The sequence below is a fragment of the Zootoca vivipara genome, chromosome 12, assembly GCF_965207765.1.
Source record: "Zootoca vivipara chromosome 12, rZooViv2.hap1.1, whole genome shotgun sequence".
NCBI classification, from domain to species: domain Eukaryota; kingdom Metazoa; phylum Chordata; class Lepidosauria; order Squamata; family Lacertidae; genus Zootoca; species Zootoca vivipara.
Genome location: NC_142595.1, coordinates 42,856,285 through 42,877,499, shown reverse-complemented (window position 1 = coordinate 42,877,499; position 21,215 = coordinate 42,856,285). Strand labels below are relative to the sequence as shown.

The 21,215-nt window shown below is 41.8% G+C and overlaps 2 protein-coding genes across 2 annotated transcripts; both read right to left on the bottom strand.

The window, feature by feature from the left end:
• Positions 1-93: 93 nt before the first annotated feature.
• LOC118078727 (vomeronasal type-2 receptor 26-like) lies at positions 94-11,420 on the bottom strand. The gene is made up of 6 exons (XM_088655315.1): positions 11,293-11,420; positions 9,626-9,803; positions 8,016-8,876; positions 6,400-6,627; positions 1,896-2,022; positions 94-992 (listed from the first exon to the last, which is right to left on the bottom strand). Exons 1-6 carry the CDS (start codon positions 11,367-11,369, stop codon positions 94-96), a joined length of 2,370 nt encoding a protein of 789 aa, XP_088511441.1. The 5' UTR covers positions 11,370-11,420.
• Positions 11,421-13,895: 2,475 nt separating this feature from the next.
• Positions 13,896-21,192, bottom strand: LOC118078726 (vomeronasal type-2 receptor 26-like). The gene is made up of 6 exons (XM_088654765.1): positions 21,017-21,192; positions 20,191-20,368; positions 17,613-18,470; positions 16,553-16,780; positions 15,752-15,878; positions 13,896-14,794 (listed from the first exon to the last, which is right to left on the bottom strand). The coding sequence occupies exons 1-6, from the start codon at positions 21,190-21,192 to the stop codon at positions 13,896-13,898; spliced, it is 2,466 nt and encodes an 821-aa protein (XP_088510891.1).
• Positions 21,193-21,215: the final 23 nt, after the last annotated feature.

The window sequence follows — 21,215 nt, the reverse complement described above, 5'->3', positions numbered from 1 at the left end:
ATGCCACTCAAACAAATTCCTTTTTTTCTTGGAGAGGTTTTGTTGTTTTCACATTGGGGATATGGGTCCCAGTATTTCAGGTACAGTAAATCATTAATTTGTTCTTTTTAGCTGCTCCCTGCTGTTCAATTCTGGCCTCAGGACAATAATATAACATTTTGGGGAAAAGATACAACCCAGTAACCCAGCACTGGAGGCCAAGATGGAGAAGATCTCCACAGCCACCATGTATTTCCCTTTGGTGCTCAGATAGCTTGGAACAAAGGACAACCAAACACTGCAAAAAACCAACATGCTGAAGGTGATAAACTTGGCTTCATTAAAACTGTCTGGTAATTTCCTGGCTAGGAAGGCTACAGAGAAGCTGACAATGGCCAGCATTCCCATGAAGCCTAGGACACAGTAGAACATGGTGACTGAGCCTTCGTTACATTGCGGAACAATTTCTTTACTCATTGAGTGCATGTCTAAATCTGGGAATGGGGGAGAAGTTGCCAGCCACACAGTACAAAGAGCAGCTTGAATCAAGGAACAGGAAAGAACAATGGAAATGGCCTGTTGTTGCCCCACCCATTTCCTCATGCTGGATCCTGGTTTGGTGACCATGAAAGCAAAGACCACGATGATTGTCTTGGCCAACACACAAGAAACAGCCACGGAAAAGATGATGCCAAAAGCTGTTTGTCGAAGGAGACATGTCACTTTCTCAGGTCGACCGATGAACAACAAAGCACAAAGGAAAGCAAGCAAGAGGGAGATGAGGAGAGTGTAGGAGAGGTTGCGGTTGTTGGCTTTGACTATGGGAGTGTCCCGGTGCTTAATGAAAATCTGAAGCACCAACCCTGTGATGAAAGAAAAAGAAAGAGCAAAACAGGCCAAAGAGATCCCCAGTGGTTCTCCATAAGACAAGAAACTTATATCTTTTGGAATGCAGGAATCCTTTTCCATGTTTGGGTAATGATCTTGTGGGCACTGAAAGCATTCATCCATGTCTGAAAAAGAGAAGCCAGATTTCTATACAGCATTTATGTGAAGTAAAAAAATTACCAATTTAGTTAGTTTGAAAGTTGCCATGCTGATATCAGAAATGCAAGTTTACAGTCTCCTCACGTAATCACACTAACAAGTTGTGCAGATATTTTCCATGGGCCACACGTTTCTTCGGAAGCCCAGTAGTATCACCTTACAGGTATTACCAATTGGAAAGGATCTGGAACATGTCTATTTCCTCTTTATATTAATTCTGAATGTGTGTTTTAACCAACATTTCCTCCATTTTTATTTCTGCATTAATCTGGAATATTCATACTAAAATACATATTTAAATGTATGTGATGCTAGATTTAGATTGCTGAGTACTGTGTTGAACAATATTTAAGTGAAGGGTCAGATCCAATCAATATAGGTGTTCTAATCTGCACCTTTATCCAAGAAATGTGGTTTAGTTAATTTCCTACCAGAATCTGCAGATATTTAATTCCCCCCAAAGCTCTCGGCATCACTGCCTCCACCAAGTTTCAATAAATTATTAGGATTGGTATTAGTTCTAACATGGTGTTAATAGAATCGTGGTGTTAACTAGGAGAGCACTGGGAACTGTAACAAAATTTTGCAGTGTTGGAATCCCACCGTTCAGTATTTTCCATTCCACTTCCTCCCTTGTCATATATTGTTTTCTGCCCCAACACATCAGTCTTCATCCTATAGCCGTTTAGCATGCCCTGTATTCATTGAGGGGTGTGTGTGCAGCAAACCTAGTGGTTCTTCCAAGAAGGCTTGTATATCTCCGCCTAATGTTTGAACTCTGAGTACGTGCTGAGATTCCAAACCCTCATATCAGCAGCACCGGTCATCCTTAAATTCTGAACATTTCCAACGAACATGACTTTCCTTACCCGTCTGGTTGGAAATCTTTCCTTCTGGACATGAGAGGCAATCATAGCAGCAAAATGGCTCTCCTTCCTTCTTGGCCTTATGATATCCCAAATGGCAATGGTCATTACAAAAAGAAAGAGGCTGTGCCTGTCCACAAATGAAAGAGGATCATGGTTTCTCCTTTGGAAAATTGCCTATCAATAGTGTTCTTTATTATGGAAATCTGCTGAGCTATCTCATACAGACCAGCCAATGGAGGTCAGTTGCATGTGGAGACCCTTTAACCTGGCCTAGATATAAATTCAGACAGGACTCAAATTTTGGTTTGGTTTTTGCCAGACCACTTTATTGATTACAAATCAAGTGTGTGGTTGCATAGGCTCTGGTTCGGCTAGCTTCCTGCAGCATTAATGGCTTACTCTGGGCAGCAACCATAAGTCAGCCTTGGGTGAACACCTGGGACAGAGGCAGGCAGGGGTGCCTGCCACGCCTGTCCCTGATGAGCCCTGAACTCAGGCTCAGGGCACAACCCCGCTCGGGGAAGACCAACCATGAGTCCTTGGATTCCTTTTAAAGGAATACCCATCACATAGGGATGGCTGGGCACCCTGCCACCCCTATCAACAAGAACCAGAGCCTATCCGCAACCTTACAAGTGGCAGGCAAAACCCAAGTTGCACCAGCCAATCAGCCAAGTAGGGAAGATTCCTGCCGTGCCCCTGTCCCAAAACAGACGACACATGACGGCATAGCAAGGTCAAGCACAAGCCCTAAACATAGGGAGAGGTGGGCGGGTGTTCCGGTGCACTGAGACGGGAAAGAGAATCTCTGGATCATGTGCAGCAGTTAAGTATCGGTCCCTCTAACTGCTTTGATTGGCATCCCCATAGCCCCCATAGCCCCATTGCTCCCTGTTAGAGGGACCACCAATAGTTTGTTGTGGCTGCTCCAATGATCCCGTCCCAACACCAGACCTGATTGCTGGGTCCCACCGCAACACGTGCCCTCTAGTTAGGGGCTTACCCCTCTGCCAGTAAGCTATTAAAGACCAGCATTTAATTATCACTGTTACGACCCTCTTTGGTTTGTCAGTTCTGTACTACTTCACTTCACCGTATTATTTAAGTATGTCAAATCTAGCTTGATGAGCATGTTAAAAGAGGCAAGATGAAGAGGAAATGCTGAGAAACATTTAACTTCACTGCCCTACCCTTTCAAAGCTTATTGGCCTAGGGGTCAGGCTTCTCTCTGAGTATCTTTCAATGTGTGGAACATGAGGAGCCATAGACAATCATCACAGAGCCAGGATAGGACCACTCGCGTGGGGAGAGGTGGCGGCAGTTTATCTAAAGTCCCACTCCATCTGGCTAATACTCACAACTGGAGATGGGACTGAAACACCTAAATAGAATTAGATCTCATCTCATTACAGAAACGATTGACTGTTTAATAAATATGAAGACCTTATTGAATTTCAGTCCTTGCACCTAATCTCATTCTGGAGCCCATGTGGAAATACATTGGGTTAATTTTAGGATTCCACAGTGGAAATACCTCTGGAAAAATGATATCATCTCTGGAATGTCTGGAGCCACTGCCAACACTGCTAACAACAACAACAACAACAACAACAACAACAACAACAACAACAACAACAACAACAACAGGTATTATTTGTACTCTGCCCATCAGACTGGGTTGGCCCAGCCATTCTGGGTGGTACCTTTTGTAAATATCACAGTAATTGGAACTCTGTGCAGCATCTTGTTTTTTGAAACACAATGGCAGTAACTTGAATTGTATGCTGTGGTCTAAACTACAGAGCCTAGGGCTTCCCAATCAGAAGGTCGGTCGGTCGAATCCCCGCAACGGGGTGAGCTCCCATTGCTCAGTCCCTGCTCCTGCCAACTAGCAGTTCCAAAGCATGTCAAAGTGCAAGTAGATAAATAGGTACCGCTCTAGTGGGAAGGTAAACGGCGTTTCCATGCGCTGCTCTGGTTTGCCAGAAGCAGCTTAGTCATGCTGGCCACATGACCTGGAAAAACTGTCTGTGGATGAACACCGGCTCCCTTGGCCAGTAAAGCAAGAAAAGCGCTGCAACCCCAGAGTCGTCTGCGACTGGACTTAACGGTCAGGGGTCCCTTTGCCTTTTATCCTTCATAATTGCACACTAAATTACAAAGTTTGAAGTCAAATGTATCCATATAGCTTCAAAGGTTTCCAGGAGGAAGATCTTTGGTTAAAAGAATGGGTGACATAACCTACTTGTCACAATAGAGAAAACCACTACACATATGTACATGTGTATATGTGTACACTAAACCCATGGATGAACAGAACAATGTCAGTATCTGAACTGTGAAGCACAGTGGCAGTGACTAGTAGATTGACCCCAATGTCAGGATTTATTGTCTCCCTCACACACCAAGAGAATTTCCAGTTGAGCCGACTGAAGTGATGCTTTAGTAAAGTGTGGGATCTGCGTAGACAGCAAATATACCATTAACGACCCCTATTCTTGTGGGCATGATGACAAGCCTGCAGTCTGCCCAGGGCTGGATTTAGATGAGGAGAGACCCCAGGCTACTCCACTTGTGGGGCCCCTCCTAATCCCCCACCCTCGCAACTCGAAGAAAATGGAAGAGTGTTATAAATAAAATTGAATGAGGCCAAGGATGGTGATTGGTATTTAAAATTCTGCAATTCACAATTTCTCCTCTAAAGGACATCAGAAAACTTCATCAAAAATTGTTTGTCTAAGTTTGTCACTTTCAATGTACAGAATGCTCTCTTGAGACATCATAACCCTTAATTCATTTTTAATTCTTTTGAGTCTTGGAAAACTCCTCTCTCCTGAGCAGTTGATGACCATAAAGCTAAGAAATAGCCACAAAATTGCTTCCACATTAGGAAAGGGCATCTGATTATTTTTTGTATATCATTTGATAAAGGTCTGTATGAGAAAGAGAGTGCTCTGTTGTAAGCCTATGGCTTAGTCTCACATACAGGTGAATGTGTAAAAGTTCATCAGTATATTCTGGGTATGCTTCCATCAACAGTACAACACCTTGCTGAATTTCTTGCTTAGATGCTATCAGAATAGCAAGAATGGAAAAACAAATGTGCAACATCCTGCACACAGTACTTCTTCTTTTTACATTGGCTTCAAGTGCATCTAATATAGGAATAAAGGATTTTATCCTAAACTTATCTCTTGAAGAAAGTGCATCTATGGCATCAGGTGCACTTCTGTCATTTCTTTGCTGCTCCCTCACTCTTTATCTCCTTGTTTTGTAGTTAGCATTTGGCAAGGTGGCTTTTGCTTCTTTCTCAAGCTCATCTAAACCTCCTCTTTAAAAAATCCAGAAGGGAACTGTACAGACTTGCACAAGAGCTCAATAACAGGTCTGATTTCTGAAGAACTTTACTGACCTTGTGAAAATGACCTAGCACATGGATTTATATCTCTAAGATTCCGCATACTTTGGCTGTGAACTAGGGCCCCACAAAATTTTTTCAAATTGCGCCCTAGAGTTTCAAATTGGGCCCCACGTCTCATAGTTGCTGGGCCTGAGTTGCCCTGCCCAGGGCCGGTGCTAGGGTTTTTTGCGCCCTAGGCGAGATCACCTTCTGGTCCCCCCCCCCCGGGCGTCTACCTCCTCCCTGCGGGCCTGGCCCAGCCTTCACCCCCTTCCCTTCCCAGCACCCCTCCCGCTTACCTGCGACAGCTGGGTTGCTCTGGCCGCCCTCGGGCTTCAGCCATGGACCCCCGGGCGCAACAGCAGCTGCTCCCGCCTGCCTGAGAAGTAGAGCGCGGCGACGGTGCCTGGAGCCGAAGGCCCGGCTCTGGCACACACGCGCCACGGGAAGGGGCTGCTCTCACCCCACGTGTCCTCCACACGCTGCTGCCCTCGGTGCTCCAAGCACGCCTGGGCTGCACCGGCACCGCTGCTGCCGTCCGCCCTGGACATGGGTAGGTGGCGTCGGGGCGCAGCAGCCACGCGGCAGAGCGAGTCCTGCAAAGCCAGCAGCGCTCCCCGTCATGCCAGCGCCCCTCCATTTTGGCGCCCTAGGCAACTTCCTAGTTCACCTTAATGAACGTGCCGGCCCTGGCCCTGCCCTGGCATGAAGTATTGGGTTTGCAATTTTGGGAGAGGGGAGACTGCCCGCTGGGGGGTGGGCGGGCTGGGGAGACCCCCTAGATTTAGAGGTCGTAGGCTTCAGCCTACTTAGTCTATACATAAATCCGGCACTGCCTCTGCCCCACCTACGAGAGCGAGGGGATTCCGGTACAGACTTCCAACATCCCCCTCTCTCCCTGAGAGCGTGTCGGAGAGCTGTGTCTGTTTTTCCTGCAAATTAATGAGATGCATTCTAGGGGAGGAGGGCACTCGGTTCCCCCTCTGACTGGAAGGAAAGCAAGCCGTCATCCCTTTCTGTCTCCCCTCCCCCTAGCTCCCCATCTTCTCCACTTTAGCTCTGGGAAGGAAAACTTCTGAGACCCAATATATGAATGGACCTTACCTGGTTAAACCTGTTGGGCCACACAAGACCTTTTTCATGAATACTGAACCCTTCTTCTTGGGAAGCCATGGACTCAACTTTTCCAACTTTGACTCTACGAAAAGACTGGTTTGGGAATGTGACCCAATTTATGATATCAAATACAGCCTCGATCTCTCCATATTCATTGAAAGAAACCTGTTCCCCAGCACTGTTGTTAAATGAGGTGCTTCTCACAAAGTAGTTGAGCTAAATTGGTGGGGAAAATATGAGCAATTCATGAGGATGTAAAAGTATGATGAGAGATTTATTAAATCTGTACATAGATTACCATAATAGTGTACTGTAAGGAATTGCTATTCTTTTTCCGGTCTGCAGCAAGAAATATAACACACCATTAGAAAACAGCTACTAGCTTTGCTCTAGAAGCATAGTGGGATAAAATATGGAATATTGTGCTTAGGGAGAAACTACAAAAGGATCTTAGAATTCTCAGGTACAGAAAGACCAAACATGTTTTGAAATTATATGATACATGTTAATTTATGTATGGTACATGCAATATTGTCTTTTCGTCAGTAGCTACACATGCTTGATTCTGGGACTATCTGTTAAGATGGAGAGTAGAAGATACCTAACTGAGGTAAGGATTTCTAAATCTGTTGATTGTTTTGTGCTGTTTGCCTTTTTAAAAAATAAAGCATATGGAAAAGAAAGAAAGAAAGAAAGAAAGAAAGAAAGAAAGAAAGAAAGAAAGAAAGAAAGAAAGAAAGAAATCCTAGCAACAAAGTAATGTTGATGTTAAGTCTCAATAATCATAACTGTTAGCATGACTAAATCTGGATGCAACCAAATCAGATAAAAATAGCTAAGTGACATACTTCTATGTTTAATTCATTTTGTTGAAAAGCTCAAAAGAATAAACATGCTGTCTAAAGAATATCTTACCATGATGTGTAAAAGACAACAAAGTGAGTGCCGAGTGCATTTCTTTGGGGAGGTATATTTAGGATTAAATTTCATATTATGACTTTGTAAGCACAAACTATGTCAACTTGACGTGCTTATTCAAAGAGTAGTCTAATGCTTAACGTTATTGGTTGGAAGGGGGGAAATCAATATTTCAACCAGTCATTAAATGAAATACATTATGGGTGATATGTACTTCTATAGCAAACCAAATGGGGGCACCTGGCTTAAGAGCAGTGCGTGTGAAAAGGATCTAGGAGTCTTAGCAGACCACAAACTTAACATGAATCAATACAGTGGTACCTCGGGTTAAGAACTTAATTCATTATGGAGGTCCAATCTTAACCTGAAACTGTTTTTAACCTGAGATACCACTTTAGCTAATGGGGCCTCCCGCTGCCACCGCTCCACCACCGCACGATTTCTGTTCTCATCCTGAAGCAAAGTTCTTAACCCGAGGTGCTATTTCTGGGTTAGCGGAGTCTGTAACCTGAAGTGTCTGTAACCTGAAGCGCCTGTAACCCAAGGTACCACTGTAATGTGATTCAGGATCAATAAATGCCAATCAAGGGTACAGATCAAAGGAACTCTTAAAAATAGTCACTCAGGAACAACAACAGCAGGGATCATTTTATGTTCTAAAGTTCTTAGTATGCTGAAGGCATTACCTTCCACAGTTGCTGACTCAGAAGCTTCCCTCTGTCTTCACCCACTGTTGCTCTATGTTTGAATCTCAATGAACGCATGGCATGCAAAGCGTGTGCCACAGTGTAGACCGCATTGTAGATGTTGTAGCTGTGGCCAGTCATGGTCATTTCAAAAACTGATGCAGGAAGGTTCTCCAGCTTCTCCTCCCCACTGCAGATTTTTGTATTCTCTCCATCTACCAGGGATGGGTTGAAAGAACAAACAAATGCTTCTTCCCAAAACTCCCGGATAAAGTTATCTTTCTTTTCCAAAGTAGGTTTTATTACCTGAAGAAATTTCTGGAAACCTTCTATCTCATGGGAGTGGACAGAAAAGTATATAGTACCATGAAGGAAGTCTACGTTCCAGGTTCTTTGAAGGGGAACTGATGTGAAATCTATCTGGGATGTCATAATCCAGACTTTCCATTTTCCCTTGGTTGATTCATCCATAGTTTCTGAATATCTGGGAAATGTTCTCAAAACTACCATGGTATCGATTTCACCATGAAGGATCACTGCATTAACAGTGCTGTTAAGGATAAGATAGTTTGTTTTAAATGCCTCTTCCGCCATATCAGGAATATCATTGGAAAAAGTCATAATGGGTATTCTTAACATGAAATCAAAGCAAATACCTCTCTGGACAAATGTGGGAACCACAGTGTGTACAAACCTCTCTACATTGTCATCATGGCCAGATAACACCCCAATCCACGTCCACCTGAAATGCAGCAATAATTGGAGAATCCCTTTATACTGATGGTCCACATTTGGAAACATCTGGTGGTATAGAACGGCCTCTGCTTTCTTATTTATCACCGGGGCAGAGCCATATATGAGCTAAAGAAAAAAGAACATTATTTAAGCACAGGGAAATGGTATTGAAGAGGCCTGAACAAATATTTTCAACAGTCACCACAGAGGAGACATACATTGAAACTGCAAAGGCAGAGCTATGTTGGCCAAGTGGGTGCCCTCATGGAATATTGCAGTGGCATATTTCACATGTCAGTTTAATTCATAGGTATTTAACACAATAATGAATAAGTGTTTTGGACGGTACCTCCTATCAGTCCTAGTGGGCTATAGACAATGATCAGGGATTATGACACTTGTGGTCTACATTATTTGCAGGGCTCAGTCTTGGCTGTCCTTGTTTGTACTAAGGAAATAATAAAACCTGAATTTAAAAATAATTGACATCTGTCTACGTGGTATATGTTTATGACTTAGTTGTATATTGTTCATAACTTACATATTTACCATACCTTGAGGACACCTTCTGGTTAATCGTAAATTCCATAAAAGGGGTTAGCAAAGGTACATGAGGATTATGATACATTTTGGAGATGAGAGTAGATTGGCAAGAGATTTTTCCTCCCAGCTATTTCAACAAGTTAATATGTCGAAGCATTGGAGCTTCTTCACTACATTGCCACCCAAGCATAGCATGCACAATAAAAAAAAAGCATGTTGAATACGATACTTTGGAAATGAATTTTATCTTCCATTTCAAAAGCCACATTTAAAGGCAAGGGATGTGGCAAATTGTGTCTCGAAAACTGATCTGCCCCATGCACACATTTTACCTGTGGAATCTTGTAGATGCACAGAATATCTGCCATGTGGAGACAGACTTCAGAAGTAGGTCCACCAATGACTGCTACTGGATTGCTCACCCTATCACATTTGTAGTTGGGGGTGAATCTGCCCTGTGTAGAGAAGAGTTCCAATGCAGCCTGATAGGTCGCTCGTGGACTGAAATAGCTATTATAGATATGGAAGCCCAGTGTAATGTTGGGTAAGAGGTGTGGATTTTCATTGATCTCTTTTGCAGCAAATATTGAGGCCAGGAGATGCTGGTATATTTGGATCATAGCCCTGTAATTAGAGTTACATGCTGTGTCATGGTGTATTTGATTCAGAATATGATATGTACTTCATTTCAGTTAGGTACATGGAAAGTAAATATATGGTATTCAGTAATAGAAGAAGCAGAAGTATAATGAAATGTTGTCAGAGATTGGCATTCTTCATCTTTGTTTACCTGCACAATTCTAATACAATTCTAGTACTGTTTTGAAAGATTTGTTAATGTAAGGATGTCTCTGAAGCTATACTTAGCCCAATTTATTTTAGGATTGTAGCCTTTCCATCAAGATTTTATATATTTGAATTACTCTGTGTTCTTTCCAAAGTGGGACCAAGGCACCCAGTATGTAACATTTTTTCTTTAGATTTTTATTTTTCGGATTGTGTATACATTACCGGTACTTTGTTTAAACAGGTTTTCGTGGTTTGCTGGTCCTTGATATTTTTGCATCTTTTCTGCTTTAATACATCAACGCTAGGCATATGTGGCACCGAAAGGATGAGTCAAATCTCTCTCTACCCCTCCCTCTCCTTCACTCTCTCTTACACACACACCAACTGTACGCTGTACTGTTTTTGTTGTGTTTTTTTTTAAAAAAAAGACTAGTTGCAGATCAGTAGAAGATATTAGAATGGATTTCAAATTTCCTGCAATGGACATGTTTGGAGGAGATCTAAGGGAGCTTCTTCAGATACAAGTAAGCTTATATGGAACCATATAACAACCACGTTTTTAGACCATGAACTTTCAATTTGTGGCTCAGGGACACCCAACCTGCAGCCCTTTTGTTGGACTACAACTCACCAAACCATTGGCCATGCTGGCTGCGGCTGATGGGAGTTGGAGTCCAACAACATCTGCAGAGGCATGAAACACTTGCTAGCAAACTAATGAAGGTATGAGATAAGAAGATGAATAAATTAGAACCAGAATCTCTCCATCTTAGAAGTCTTCAGCCTTGATTTAAACAATTGAATTTGGCAATATTTGGATAAACTGTCATCCATTTCATAAGATGCATAAAGAGAATGTTTGTTTGGCTGTCTCTCTCTCTCTCTCTCTCTCTCTCTCTCTCTCTCTCTCTCTCTCTCTCTCTCTCTCTCTCTCTCTCTCTCCCTCCTGCTCTCTTTCTCTCACACACATACGCACAAAGTGCAGATGTTAGTTAGATGAAAGTGAAGGGGATACAGGCTGTGACATCTCAGTTAGAGTTTACATGCCCAGTGATGTTTCACAATGACAGACAGTTGTTGCAAACACAATGCTAATCTTACTGGTATATTTATTAAACATAATACATTAATATATAATTAATCTTCTCCCATCCCCCTAGAGCTACCAATTGATAGAAAAGATTTTTTTTCTAATTCTAAGAAAACTTACATAGGTTCTTCAAATATATCATTAGAGGGGCATTCTTTAAATTCTATTGAATTGGAAAATCTGTATAGATAAGACATAATGCCAGCAATGATTTGGTCTCCAGGCTGGTAATGCTTGTGAAGAATAGGAAGAGGGTCACGGAGGCTGCAGCTGACGTCAGGAATCTTGGACACCACCTGCGGCAAAAAAACTACTACCAACACTACAAATGCTACTAACTTGCCTAAAAAAATTCTTTCTGCCCACCAGTACACCTGCGAACACATTATCCTTCTTTGAATCCTGACTTAAATGCCTCTCAGTTGATCTATGTCTCCAACTATGTCTCAGTGATGAGACTGACCAAGTGTGATTGTCTCCAGCCCCAGTTTGGGGGTATTAAAAATCACATCCAGCCTTGTTGTTTCCTAGGTGGTTACCACAGTTCCCTTGGGACTTAAGAAGTAGAGTAATCTTTACTTATTTGGATAATTCCAGGGTAGCTAATCTCCTTTTTCTGTTTCTATGAAAGATTGCAGAAGAAAAAATATTTATCACATCTCAGCAGAAGTTGCCACTAGTCCAACTCACTGTATTTGCTGGTGTCATGAAACTTGCAAATTAAGTTAGTTCATAAATATACATATGCAAATTTCAGTGGTCACTGAGAAACAACTGAGGAGGGATGGATTGTCCATTCCTTTCAGTCTTGCCTGTGCTGAAATCATAGGTCGATTATGTCAAAATAGATCATTGTTGAAATTCTGCAAAGGGCTAGGTAAAGGGGTAATTATAATAACAAAAAATAAACAATGATTATTGCAGTAGTGCTTTTGGGGGGAGCATTGGTATTCACAACCTAGTTTGCAACTCTGAGAAAGACCTGTCCAACATCACCTCAGAATGAGCTCCCTCCAGCAGTGGGAAAACAAGAAAGGCGTCTTCCTGTCTTAACACATTCATACAGGGAGTGGTTCTCCTTTAAGTGTTTGGCTTTCAAGTCGCTAAGGGTTTTACCCTCATATGCTAACAACAATATCTCGAACTGTACTAGTAGTGAATATGCAGGTCTTTGAAAGAATAACACAAGAGGTTTGCTAGATACAATGTGCTTGTCAGCAGAATTAGGCTACATGCGTATCTCATTGGTCTTCATGAAATGGGAGTGTTAAAAGCATCACCAAAGGAAAGAGAATAGTTGTTACATTTGAGAGCAATGGGAGACTGCAATCTGCATAGTGACATCTAGATAATCTTGGTGGATGTCACTCAGTATTGGAATTTCCTGCAACACTACGTTTTGTCTAAACATTTTACTTGGCTCTCAGTTCAGGGGTTAAGAATTCATAAAAAGGGGGTGAAAGATGTTGGACACTATATGTTTCAATATTGATTACAATATTGGTTTATGAACACAATTGGTTCCGGAAGTCTGTTCATAAACTGCAGCGTTCATAAACTGAAGCGAACTTTCCCATTGAAAGTAATGGAAAGTGGATTAATCCGTTCCAGATGGGTCCACGGAGTACTCAACCTGAAGCGTACTTAACCCGAAGCATGGGTGTAATTGGTTCCAGAAGTCTGTTCATAAACTGAAGCGTTCATAAACTGAAGCGAACTTCCCCATTGAAAGTAATGGAAAGTGAATTAATCCGTTCCAGAATGGTCCGCGGCATTTGTAAACCGAAAATTCGTAAACCGAGGTGTTCATAAACCAAGGTTCCACTGTGCATTACAATTCCACCTGCAAGTCATGTGAAATTATGTTTGAAATGTGTTTCACATCTCATCTAAATCAGGAGACTAAGCTTTTAGTCTGGTTGTTCAAGGTTATAGAAACATTTCATTCAATCAATTAATATCTTTATTACTGGGATTTAATTAAACAGCAAGGGAGAATGGGGCAACTCAGCAACACAGTTTGTTGCATTGAAGAGGATGGAAAGCATGGTGCTCCTTACGAAAAGGGCTAAATTTAAGATGCAGATCCACACATTAATCAGCTCACTTTCTTTCCAAGTAAGCAGACAAAAAAAGATGAGGATTTAGAATATCTATTTATTGTCCTGACGGTAAAGAAAAGCAGTATAAACATGTGGCTGAGAAAACAAAGTATTAAAAAGTCAGAGGGTGCTTGACCACTGCAAGTTGGTTCAGCAATACAGTATTGTCTTCTCAAAGAGCGTTCATGCCATAATTCTCATCTATTTCACATAGCACATTTTCACAGCAATTACAAAAGTAGTATTATGGAGTTGACAATTATATGGTGACCTCTGATGATAATGGGGAACTGGAGTTTACTTACAGGGCAAATTTTGCTGGCATGGTTTTCATGGGTTTACCAGCTCATGTAACTAAGCAAAAGGCATGAAATAGCTGTGTCCCTCCTGGCCTCACCCCATGCCGCCACACCCAGGAACACCCAGGAACTCCTCACTTTGCACTTCATTTTGTGAGGAGAATTGAACAATAATATATCCCAGATTTTAAAAGGATTACTCCAATATAGCACTGACAGTTTAAATTACATTTGCATTTTGCTGAAGAAATGAAAAACACAAAAGGTACCATAGAGCCCATTTCTAATTAAAATATGAGATGGATGAAGGACCCAGAATTAGTCAATTCTTCCTTCTGAGTTGCTCCTTGCTATTCAACTCAGGCTTCACCACAATAATATAACATTTTGGTGAAAATATACAGCCTAGTAAACCAGCACTAGAGACCAAGATGGAGAAGATCTCCACAGCCACCATATATTTTCCTTTTGTGCTTAAATAAGTTGGAACAAAGGACAGCCACACACTGCAAAATACCAGCATGCTGAAGGTGATGAACTTGGCTTCATTAAAGCTGTCTGGTAACTTCCTGGCTAGGAAGGCTACAGAGAAGCTGACAATGGCCAGCAAGCCCATAAACCCCAAAACACAGTAGAACATGGTAACTGACCCTTCATTACATTGCAGAATAATTTCGTTCTTCATTGAGTGCATGTCTAAAGCTGGGAATGGGGGAGAAGTTGCCAGCCACACAGTACAAAGAGCAGTTTGAATCAAAGAACAGGAAAGAACAATGGAGGTGGCCTGTTGTTTCCCCACCCATTTCCTCATGCTGGAACCTGGTTTGGTGACCATGAAAGCAAGGACCACGATGATTGTCTTGGCCAACACACAAGAAACAGCCACGGAAAAGATGATGCCAAAAGCTGTTTGTCGAAGGAGACATGTCACTTTCTCAGGTTGACCAATGAATAGCAAAGCACAAAGGAAGGCAAGCAAGAGGGAGATGAGGAGAGTGTAGGAGAGGTTGCGGTTGTTGGCTTTGACTATGGGAGTGTCCCGGTGCCTTATGAAAATCCAAAGCACCAACCCTGTGATGAAAGAAAAAGAAAGAGCAAAGCAGGCCAAAGAGATCCCCAGTGGTTCTCCATAAGACAAGAAACTTATATCTTTTGGAATGCAAGAATCCTTTTCCACATTTGGGTAATGATCTTGTGGGCACCGAAAGCACTCATCCATGTCTGAAAAATAGAAGCCATAGGAGCACCACCACATGAATGATACTAAAATGATCAAAATGAAAAACCTTAAATAAGGGCTACCAAGTTGATATCTTGGGGGGGGGGAAGGGGGAGAGACAGTTTGTCACACTTCTCATATATATTATTAGCAACATGCCATTTTCAGGAAAGGTTTAATTCCCACCCACCACCAGATGTTAGGATCTAACTCAGCTTCCGAAGCTCAATGTTATCACTTACGGTCAGGATTCTAGAAGATTTTACGTGTTCACAACTTTTAACATCCGAACACGATTGGATCTTCCAGACTACAATATGGGGGAGAGTTTTTTGGATCATCCACTGTTATTGCTGTATCGTCTGCAAATGCTTTCAATTTATGTTCTTTTTTTTTAAAAAAAAACTTTTATCCTAGACACTTCTCTGTCTTCTCCTACCCTTCTCGTAAGCACTTCCAGTACCAGAATGAACAACAGTGGTGACAATGGACATCCTTGTCTTGTTCCTTTTTGGATATTACATTTGTCCATTATCACCCGATTTACAATTACAGACTAATATGTGGACAGTTGTATTTCAGTTTTAACTCTTCTCTGAATTATGAGACACGGTTCTTGGGTCTTGTTTTAAGAGAGAGAGGCTGTTGCACCCTTAGCTTTTTCCTGAATTCCTTCCATGTTTCTGAAGGTTTCTGTTTTACCCCCACTTATGATACCTCCTTCGTCTGATTTTATTTTATTTTATTATTATTTATTGTATATAATTACCAGCTGTCAATGGCTTGGACTGAAATTATTGAATATATCAGGCTATACCCCCATATCAGGAACCACAACCTTCACTGAATTCTGAAAAACCTTCCTGAATTTTTGAACAACTGAACATCACAAGGGAAGTGAGTGTCTGAACATCTTAGTGTCAGTATATCTTTAAGGCTGTATCCATGATGTCTCTTACCTGTCTGGTTAGAAATCTTCCCTTCTGGACATGCAATGCAATCATAGCAGCAAAATGGTTTCCCTTCCTTCTTTGTTTTCTGATAACCCAAAGGACAATTGGCATTACAAAGAGAAAGGGGTTGTGCCTGTCCAAAAATGTAAGAGGAGAATGTTTTCTATTTTGCAATATTGTGTATCCACAATGTATTATATTCTCTTAACTTACTGAACTATCTCCTTTTATGGTGGAAGAAGCAAGAGACAAGTAGGAAAGGGCAATCAAGGGCTACTTGCCATGATGGCTATGCTCTTTCTCCACAGTTGGAGGCAACTGTTGTTATTGTCATCCATTGTAATACACCTCTGAGGGAGAAGTTGACCTGCTACATTAGCAGTACAAAATCTGGGCGGTGTGTGTCTAGCTCCTGGGTTACCCAGACAAAAAGACACCCCTGCCTACCTCACTGATGTGGTCCAAAGGAACGGAGAGCCATATTTCACAAATTTGGGTAGGGAAAGGAAAGAAGCAAGCCCCATTGTGATAGAGGGAATCCTTATGCTGCCTTGCCCTACATGAATATGACCCTCTGTAAATTTAAAAAAGTTTTACTTTTTTCCAAATAGCAAATTTGGCAGTAGTAGTTCAACAGTGGGTTTGATGAATGTCACTTAATTGGCAAAACATGGAAGATCTCTACAGCCATGCCCTCACTCCTACACTAAGCACATGGATGAATGTAGCACAGAGCTAGGTGAGTATCTGAACTGCAAATCATTATAGAAGTGATGGATAGGCTACAAAATATGAATTTAATCTCACCTGGTTAAACCTGCTTGGCCACACAATGGCTTCTTCACTAATGCTGAACGCTTCTTCTTGGGGAGCCATGGGGTCGATCTTTCCAACTTTCACTCTCCAAAAGGACTGGTTTGGAAATGTGACCCAGTTGATAATATCAAATCCAGACTCTAACTCTCCATTTTGGTTGAAGGAAACTTTCCCCCCACCACTATTATTAAATGAGATGCTTTTAACAAAGTAGTTGAGCTGTTTAGGGAGAAAAAATGGATAGAATCAGAGAGAAAATAAAAGAAAGCAAATTCATAAGGATATACAAAAGACTGGTGATCATTCCCACTTGTTTACTGAACTGTTTAAAAACTTTATATCAAGTAAGAATAGATATGGAGAGGGAAAGAGCCCTAGGGCAGGAACGATGAGAGATACATACAATAAACAGATAGAGTAATAAACTACAATAATAAAATGTAACAGTAGTACTAATGAAGGAAATGACTGGGCAGCCACAGAACAGGTCAGAATGGTATAGCCACCACTACATTTATGACCCTGACGTGGTGGAAGGCAGAAGCAGAAGTTGGCTGCCTTGGGAAACCTTTGTACTTATCCATCACCATTTCTACTCTACTTTTAGCTTGCTCAGGACATTACCTTCCATCACCGTTCATTCTTAAATTTTACTCCTTCATTCACTATCATTCTTTTTTTTAAAAAAAAGCTAGTTGAATGCATGACATGCAAAGTGTGTGCATCCACATAGACTTCTATGTAGACATTGTAGTTGTAGGCTGTGGGACCTACAGGTATTGGCTATGCTTGCTTGGAGTATAGGTGTTGCAGTTCAGAAACATGTGGAGGGTTGAAGGTTCCCCATCCCTGCCTTAGGACTAGAGACAGAAGTATTTCCATGACACTTCTTGAAGACTGGCAAAATGGCCTGCAAAAATGTGTCCGGAGTCAAACCTGGTTACACCTGCTGGGCCATAAAATGGCATCCTCACGAATGGTGAACTTTGCCCAGGGGTCTTGTGAAACATTTTGGACCCTTCCTTTGTTCTTACTATATTCAGGACATTACCTTCCATAACTCTTGATTCTGAAGTTTTACTCCTCCATCTACTACCATTCTGCCTTTGTATCTAGTTGAATGCATGGCCTGCAATGCATGTGCTACTGCAAAGGCAGCTGTGAAGACACTGTAGCTGTGGCCAGTCATGCTCATTTCAAAAACAGACGCAGGAAGACCCTCCAGCTTCTCCTCTCCACTGCAGATTTCTTCATCCTGTAGGTCTACCATGGAGTTGGGGAACAAACACCCAAATGCTTGTTCCCAGAAGACCCTAATGAAGCCATCTTCTTTTTCTGAGGTGGGGTTTCTCACCTGAAGAAATTTCTGGAATCCTACAACCTCACTGGAGTGAATGGCAAAGGATATAGCACCATGGAGGAAGTCTATGTCCCAATCTCTTTGAAGTGGAATGGAAATGAAATCCATCTGAGCTGTCATGATCCAGACCTTACCATTTTTCTTTGCTGGCATATCCTCATGTTCTGCAACCCTGGGGAACATCCTCAGGATGATCATGGTATCGATTTCACCATGAATAACCAATGCATTAACCGTGCTTCTCATAAGAATTTTGTTTATTTCAAATCCCTCTTCCACCATGTCATCAATTTCAGTGGAATATGACATTTTGGGAATTCTCATTATGAAATCAAAACAGATACCTCTCTGTGCAAACATGGGGATCACATTCTGTTCAAACCTCTCTCCATTGTCATCATGCCCAGACATCACACCAATCCATGTCCACTTGAAATATAGCAGTATCTGGAGAATTGCATTATATTGATGCTCCAAATTTGGGAACATTTGGTGATAGAAAGCAGCTTGGGTTTTCTTATCTATCACTGGAGCAGAACCATATATGAACTAAAGGAAATGATTAAAAATTAAATGAGGGGGGAAGGACCAATCTTTTATCATTACTCCAGGGAAGACGTAGGCTGATTCCATTAACCATCAGTGTAGCGGGCAAGTGGTACTCACCTGACTGCCGTGCACTGAAGACTCTGTGGTGCATCATGAATGCAAGTGGTAGTTGTGAGGCAGCTGCGAGCTTGGTGTAATATACTGTAAATATACTGTTGGGGTCAATCTGACACTTCCATAAGTGCTGCTACCTACCACCTCTCTTACCTGGTGCACTGAAGTGACTCCAGTATGGGAAGGCCAGGTAAAGACTCCATCTACCCCTAACCAATATTATTTGGTGTTCTACAAGCAGAGATACCTCAGCAGAATAGATATGACCACAGAATGTTGACCTAGAGTTTAGAACCTACTTCATTTATTAGTTGTTCTTCGTATATTAATGTTTTCCATCCAACTAGTCAAGATTGATTCTCAGGTGTGGTTGGGAGGTGATCCAGCAGGTTCTCCTTATGTTCTTTTTTAAAGGGATCAACTGATCAAACCCTTACTAGCAAATATGCCAGGAAAATCCAAAGTTTCCAATATTAAATATCTTTTGGAAGACAGGTCAAATGATATTACACTGGCCGTGGCAAAGTTTCTTTTGGAGGTTATAAAGAAAGCAAGATCATTATGCCCTAGATAAAACAAAATGACTGCCTTGGTTTCTCTCGTCTATATGTCTGGTCATTTTAACTGTATCTTAAAAAGCAGAGACATCACCTTGCCGACAAAGGTCCATATAGTTAAAGCTACGGTTTTCCCAGTAGTGATGTATGGGCATGAGAGCTGGACCATAAAGAAGGCTGATCGCTGAAGAATTGATGCTTTTGAATTATGGTGCTGGAAGAGACTCTTGAGAGTCCCATGGTCTGCAAGAGGATCAAACTTATCCATTCTGAAGGAAATCAGCCCTGAGTGCTCACTGGAAGGACAGATCCTGAAGCTGAGGCTCCAATACTTTGGCCACATCATGAGAAGAAAAGACTCCCTGGAAAAGACCCTGATGTTGGGAAAGATGGAGGGCACAAGGAGAAGGGGACGACAGAGGACGAGATGGTTGCACAGTGTTCTCAAAGCTACCAACATGAGTCTGACCAAACTGCGGGAGGCAGTGGAAGACAGGAGTGCCTGGTGTGCTCTGGTCCATGGGGTCACAAAGAGTCAGACACGACTAAACAACTAAGCTACAACAAGTTTTGAAATTGTTTTGTGGGTCTTTGGACTGCAATAAAGTATTGTTGCATGTTCTTCTGTAAACAGGGAGGAACTCTAAAATTTAGCAATCTCTTGAGTGAAAGATGTATCCTTGGCTTAAGCCTTAAACTTCTACAAGACAGCAGCCTATGCTGATCACAGAACACAGAGCATTATGTATAAGCAGGAAGCATTTTGGATTAGATACTGAATACCAATTGCTGGGAATTGCAAGTGCAGAGAGTGATGCTGTGCTCATGTCCTGCTTGAGGAATTCCCAAAGGCTTTTGGTTGGCCACTTTGAGAACAGAATTTCAGGACTAGACAGGCTTTTGGTGCATTTGTGTGTGTGTTCTCTCCTTCTTACTTCTGGAAGCCTCAAAGGAGCAGACATTGCAAATGCAACTTTTAAAAACAGTTAAAAAGGAAAGAGATTAGCAAGTGGTTTGTTGCCCTCTCCTCCTGCATGCATACATCATACCTGTGGAATCTTATAGCTGCACAGGATATCTGCCATGTAGAGACAGACTTCAGAGATAGGTCCCCCAATGACTGCTACTAGATTGTTCTGACTATCACATTTGTAGTTGGGGGTGAATCTGCCCTGTGTAGAGAAGAGTTCCAATGAGGCATGATAAGTCCATTTTGGAGTGAAATAGCTATTATAGATATGGAAGCCCAGAGTGACATTGGGTAAGATCTGGGGATTTTCATTGATCTCCTTTATAGCAAATATCAAGGCCAGGATATGCTGGTAGATCTGGGTCATCACCCTGTAATTAGAGTGACATGCAGTGCGACAGTGATTTACTACAAAATATGGCATATACCTCCGTTCAGTTCAAAGCATTATTGAATCATACATGATCTAGGTAAGCATGATGAAATATTGTTGCCCAGAGCAGTTTTGTCCTCTGTGCTCTGTGCTCATTCAGTACATCTCTGAAATACTCCTCATCCCAATTTCTCTCTAAGATTCTGGAGGAGTCAGAGACTCTCTGCATTAAAATCAGATCCTCTACCCCTAAACTACAGCCCTTCCCCTCATCAATACTTGTTGAGAACATATGGCCAAGAGCAGGAAGAACTACTCAAAGAAAGCAATAAAGATAGTAATCCAAAAGTCATTGAGGACTAAAATTAAAAATGAATTTCTCTGCTCCAATCACTGTTACCTTTGTTACAGCCAGGAGATTCTTCAATATTTAAGAGTCTTAAAATGAGAACAGTATGATGATCACAATGCTGAAGGGTAGAGGAATAGAGGACAGATATATAATATTTTTACAACAACAAAAATAGTTTACACAGTGTCTTCAAAGAGGTCGTTGGAAGGGCATTTTGTGAAAGCTATTGGACTGGAGAATCTGTATATCTGAGACATAATGCCAGCAATGATGAGGTCTCCAGGCTGGTGAAACTTGTGAAGAATGGGAAGAGAGTTGCTGACGCCACATTTGATGTCAGGAATCTTGCACGCCATATGAGGCAAAAAGACTAGAAGCA

Coding starts and splice junctions, on each gene's coding strand:
- LOC118078727 (XM_088655315.1), bottom strand. CDS start 11,369: ATGTCTTATCTATACAGATTTTCCAATTCAATAGAATTTAAAGAATGC. Junction 2,023..6,399: donor GGCCCAACAGGTTTAACCAG/GTAAGGTCCATT, acceptor ATTTGTGGACAG/GCACAGCCTCTTTCTTTTTG. Junction 993..1,895: donor AAAGATTTCCAACCAGACGG/GTAAGGAAAGTC, acceptor TCTCTTTTTCAG/ACATGGATGAATGCTTTCAG.
- LOC118078726 (XM_088654765.1), bottom strand. CDS start 21,192: ATGGCGTGCAAGATTCCTGACATCAAATGTGGCGTCAGCAACTCTCTT. Junction 18,471..20,190: donor GCAGCTATAAGATTCCACAG/GTATGATGTATG, acceptor CATTTCCTTTAG/TTCATATATGGTTCTGCTCC. Junction 16,781..17,612: donor AGAATCAAGAGTTATGGAAG/GTAATGTCCTGA, acceptor CTCCCTAAACAG/CTCAACTACTTTGTTAAAAG.